This window comes from Psammomys obesus, unplaced genomic scaffold, assembly GCF_907164565.1.
Source record: "Psammomys obesus unplaced genomic scaffold, mPsaObe1.curated_primary_1811, whole genome shotgun sequence".
NCBI lineage: Eukaryota > Metazoa > Chordata > Mammalia > Rodentia > Muridae > Psammomys > Psammomys obesus.
Genome location: NW_026585894.1, coordinates 23,492,183 through 23,498,182, shown reverse-complemented (window position 1 = coordinate 23,498,182; position 6,000 = coordinate 23,492,183). Strand labels below are relative to the sequence as shown.

General features: G+C 34.0%; 1 protein-coding gene across 1 annotated transcript in view; it reads right to left on the bottom strand.

Annotated features, from left to right (window-relative positions):
- Positions 1-6,000, bottom strand: part of LOC129670983 (cilia and flagella-associated protein 47-like) — a 446,637-nt gene that overhangs the window by 2,650 nt on the left and 437,987 nt on the right. The window contains 1 exon segment of the mRNA XM_055599611.1: positions 4,890-5,058. Within this exon segment, the coding sequence (XP_055455586.1) occupies positions 4,890-5,058 (169 nt within the window).

Genomic DNA, 6,000 nt, shown 5'->3' with positions numbered 1-6,000 from the left:
TATCTATCTATCTATCTATCTATCTATCTATCTATCTATCTATCTATCTAGTCAGTTTACAGCCTGATCCTTGCCCCTCCCTCCTCTTCTCCCAGTCCCACTCTCATTCCTCTCTTCCCCTCTTCCCAGCCCCTTCTTCTTCTCAGAGAAGGGGAGGGCTCCAAAGAGTAACAGCCCATACTGGCACCTCAAGTCATAGCAGGAATAAATACATCCTATCCCAGTGAGGCTTGACCAGGCAGCCCAGCTACAGGGAAGGGGAATTTAGTGGCAGGCAACAGTCAGAGATAGCCTGTACTTCCATTGTTAGGGGACCCACATAATGACTAAAGTGCACATTTGTTACATGTATGTAGGGAGTCTAGGTCCAGCTCATGCATGCTTTTTGGTTATTGATTTGTGTTCTATCTGTATTTCACATGGTATATATACTTATTTCCTGGTATATTGTAACAAATAGTCTACTTAAATTTACTTTTTTTTCAAGGATCTGCTTCCAATGAAATACAAACATGCATGCATATTTAGAATACGTGTTCTTATTGTTTCATGCTAATGAAAATTTGTTTAGAAGTAATACATCAAAGAATATATAAATTCTGTCTACTTTATGTACACAAAACAAATACTTATATTTGTGTATGTAGTTACAACAGAGACACAGTTATACTATGACATACTGATATATATATATATATATATAATTTTATCTAAATATCACAATGAAGTATCATATATTTCATGTTCTATAACTGAGAATTATCAAGGTTTCTCGAGTGTAGTATGTATTTGTGTGGGTATGTACATGTGTGTGCATGTACACATCTTGCTCTAGGAACAAAGCCATGCTATCCCATTAAACATGATGGACCAAGAACAGTAAACTATATGCTGTACAATGTATCTATACTGTATAGCAAGGTACCCAGAGAAATAAATGCATGTGTGTACATATGTGTGGAAGCCAGAGATTGTCATCAGGTGTCATCTCTGATTGCTCCTGCTCTACCTGCTTTATTTATTTATTTATCTATTTATTTATTTATTTATTTATCTATTTATGTATTTATTTAGAGATAGGGCTGCACACTGCATCTAGAACTCACCCATTAGACTAAGTTGGATGTCCAAGGAACTCTAGTGATCTGCTCATCATTCATCTTTCAAAATGGGGCTACATTTGTGCCACAGTGCCTAAATTCTGAGCAAGCTGGGGATTGGAATTCAGGTCCTTAGAAACTGAGCCATCTGTCAGCTCCAGTACTCAGTTTTATAAACCAAAATTTTTCACAGTTACTATGGGAAACAAATTAGATTTTCTACCCTTTTTGAATAGCACTACTTTTTTTATTTTTTTTTATATTTTTTAATATTAGTTACACTTTATTAACTTTGTTTCCCAGCTGTATCCCCCTCCCTCATTCCCTCCCAATCCTACCCTCTCTCACTCATCTCCTCCTTGCCCCTCCCAGGTCCACTGATAGGGGAGGTCCTCCTCCCCTTTCATCTGACCCTGGTTTATCAGGTATCTTAATGACTGGCTCCTTTTTAAAAATAAATGGATCGTCTCTTTAAGTGTTTCTCTGCCATTCTATATTCCTTTACAGAGAATTCTGTTTTGCTCTGTACCCCATTTTTTAATTGGATTACTTGATTTGTTGCATTTTAACTTCTTTAGTTCTTTATATATTCTGGATATCAGCCCTCTGTCAGATATAGGGTTGGTGAAGATCCTTTCTCAGTCTGTAGGCTGTCTTTTTATTCTACCCAATGGAGGAGCAGCCCTGCTAGGCCACAGAGGAGGACTTTGCAGCCAGACCTGAAGGTACCTGATAAGCTAGGGTGAGATGAAGGGGGAGGAGGTCCTCCCCTATCAGTGGACTTGGAAAAGGGTAGGGAGAAGATGAGGGAGGGACGGTGGGATTGGGAGGGAATGAGGGAAGGGACTACAGATGGGATACAAAGTTAATAAACTGTAACTAATATTAAAAAAATAAATAGAACAAGTTAATTTCCTTCTATTAAAGCTATTGCTATTTGTCTTGTAACTGGTTTTAATTATCATAAAGATGACTTAATTGAATTAGACATGACAAAGCATGAAAACATGATTTCTGAGGTTTTTCTAGGCAAGATTTACTGAAAATAATTTGGGAGCAACATGAACAGGCCACAGAGGAAGAATATAAAAGACAGTCCTGGTGAGATCTGATATGCTAGGGTCAGATGGAAGGGGAGGAAGTCCTCCACAATCAGTGGACTGGGGAAGGGGCATGGGAGGAGATGAGGGAGGGAGAGCAGGATTGGGAGGGAAAGAAGGTGGGGCTACAGCTGGGATACAAAATAAATAAACTGTAGTAATTAAAAATTATATTCAAAAGAAAGTGGATGGCTAAAAAATCATTTATTTTTCTGAGTGAAGTAGAATGAGCATCATATTGTTATAACTACTGATTTAATGCTTAACATAAATATTTTAAAATGGCAATATTGTAAATAATAAATTTAATTTAGATAATGACTTGATTTTTGAACTGTCTTATCCTGTAACACAAGTGTAAGTATAGAAGTTGTTAAAATTAATTGGGATTTAGAGTCAGAGTATATCAACTGTGATTTTGAAGAGCAATAATTTGATATATGATGGCTCTTATGAATCTCTAGGGTATCCATGCTAGTTTGTACAGTGTATTGTTATACATATGCACACAAAATATGTATAATCTCTCTATATATGCATATATATATATATATATATATATATATATATATACACTCACATATATATAGTACCATTTCTAGGATCCACACAATGGTAGAAAAGTACTGCCTTATGCATGTTTTCCTCTAAACTCGATACACACACACACACACACACACACACACACACACACACACACACAAACACAGAATGGCATGTGCATATCTCCTCTCACAAATGAATAAATGTAAAAATTCATTAGAAATACAAAAGCAGTATAAGGCCACTCATATGAATTTTCATGTTTAGGTAACTTACTATACATTTTTAGGAAGTCTTCACCGGAGAAAAATAAAATCTTAACAGAACTCTATATGCTGTGTTTACAGTTTTCATTAATTCTAAATATATTTCTCAAAACTGAAAAAGGGATATACTAAATGAATTTTTGAAGCTGCACTTACCATGTGTTTATATATCTACAAACAGGGCAATGAATAACACGAAATTACATACTCAATTTCTGTACATATTTTGAATTATGCATAGCAAAATTAAATCAACAACTAATCATTTATTTTCCTTTCTTTACTTTTCTCTTTTCCTTCTTTCTTTTCCTTTTCTTTCTTTTCTTTTCTTTCCTTTTCCTTGTGAATTGTTTCTAACACTGCAATTCAGGCTGAATTCTAAATCAGAAAACTCTAGCCTTTACTTTCTGAGTGCTGAGATTACATCACAGAACTTTTGGCAAAAATAATAATTTTAAATCACATTTCAATGACAGTTTGTCTCTCATATAAGTTTTTATTAATGTGTCAATAAAGAATATGCAGCAAAGAGGCTTCATTTCTGATGTTCTAGGTCTTATGAAATCTTCAAAAAATGAATAGAACTCTAAATTTGTGCTTTCAATATTCTTTAACATAATGACATTTTCTTCTACTAATGGCAATGCTTAATTGTTGTTTGATCTAAAAGTCTAGGGATTTCTTTGAAAGCAGGAGCTTTAGGGTTATAGAATGACAGCCTGAGTTTTGTGTTTATACTACTGGAAGTAAACTGTGGTAATAGCTATCTTTTCTCCTAATTTCAACATTATCTTTAGTTCAAAATTTCTCACTACAAAGTATTCTGAAATTTATCCCTTACTGGATAAATTTTCAAAATTACACTTACCTTAACAATCACTTTAACTATCTTCTATAGAAATGGGCAAACTTACATTACATTTTGTAATTCAAAAATTTTTATAATATTTTTATTTTTTGTGTTAAACACAGGTTATTTACTTTGTATCATAGCCCCCTCCTTCATTCCCTCCCATTCCCACCATCCCTCCCTCATCTCCTGCCTGCCCCTTTCCAAGTTCACTGATAGGGGAGGACCTCCCCCCCTTCCATCTGACCCTAGCTTATCAGCGCTCTTCAGGACTGGCTGCAGTGTCCTCTTCTGTGGCCTAGCAAGGCTGCTCCTCCCTTGGGGGAGGAGGGTGTGAAGAGCCAGCCATTGAGTTTGTGTCGGAAATAGTTCCTGTTCCCCTTACTAAGGAACCCACTTGGATAATGAGCTACCATGAGCTATATCCTTTATTCAGAAAACCACTGAGTGAAGCAAAAAGATTTTAGGAAAAAAAGAAATGAAATTTCCCTTCAATGTGAAAACAAGAATACTAAATTACAAAGACAAAATGGTACCAGTTGAGTGAGAAATCATGTACAAAGTTAGGACAGCTATCAACACATTCTATTGAAAGAAATTGACATTTATATCATTGGCTATGAAATAAGAATTAACATTAAGGAGGTTTCTATATTCAGTTTAAAGTTGTCTACAAGTTACAAGATTAAATGAGAATCTTTCCAGGAATGAAAGGATGGGTGAATAAAGCTGCAGAGACTGAAGTCTTAATAATGATAACTTTTAATTTTTGTTTAATTTGAAAATTTTTACCTTCTATTTAACTTCAACATTTTGAAATATGGTTTAATCAACATTTGAAAAAGATTTACTTCAAATATTATAATCATTAGATATAATAAAGTCATTGAGTAAGAACTTTTTAAAACATTTTCTTGGTATGTAATGTAAATAACTCCTAATTTGTTAGCTTTAACTAATTATTTTTTTACTATTCCTTACATAAATTATTTGGCTTTGAAAATTAAAAGCTGTGTGTTCTAAAACTTACCTGTATTACAAGTGTTGCTTGATATTTCTTACTGTACATTCGAGGTTTAAATCCTACAGAGATGAGAATTCCTTTTGTGTAAAATGGAGGGAGTTCTCCAGAATTAGGTTTTACAAAAAAGTTTTTATCACTGCCTGGCAGAAAATAGGCCATAAATGGCTCGTAATACCTAGGAAAAATGATGAATATAATTCATAAAATTGGTCATTACCTCATTGACTGGTGAGAAACTTATAAATAAAGCATAAATTCTGTTTCAACAAACCTATAGTTCAAAATTAATACTGAATGCTTATAAAAATGTGTGTGGTATTTTATTTTGAAAATTACCAAATAGAATCTGTCCTAGTATTCTTTCTGTTGCTTTGATAAAGTACCGTGACCAAAATTACTTACAAAGCAAAGTTAATTTGGCATACACATTGCAATCATTGCCCATCATTGAAGCAAGTCAGGGCAGAATCTTAATTAAGAATAGAGATAGGTTTTAGAGGAACACTACTTACTGACTTGTTTCCCCTGCCCATACTTAGCTTGTGTATAGAATCCAGGACCACCTACAGAGTGATGGGGACACCCATAGTCGGCTTGGCCCTCTTACATCAATCATCAGTCAAGGCAATCCATAAGAGATATAGTCATGGGTCAATCTACTGGAGGGAATTTCTCAGCTGTTGTTCCTTCTTTTTAGGTAACTCTATACTTTGTGTCAAGGTGATTAAAAAAAATAACTAAAGACTATCATTTTCTTCTAAGGGTGGCAAAAAAAATCCTGAAGTTTCTTTTAAATTATATCCTATGTTCATAGTGTACTAAGATAAATGTTGTCTGTATAAAAAAATGATAGAATTCAGCATCCCAGATGAAAACTTAGTAATTTGTAAATAAATTCACATGCAAAAAGTGACCACTAAAGCTATTATAAAGCCTTTTGTCTCTAGTGTTGTTTCATTATACTATATAAGTACTATAAGTATTATATATATAAGTACTACGAACTAAGTACTATGAAATTACAAGAGTCTCACTAAATGATTCATAGGAATGAAGATAGATTATTAAAGTATGAAGTGGAGTGACATTTATGTTTCAAGTTACCATTTTATAGCAT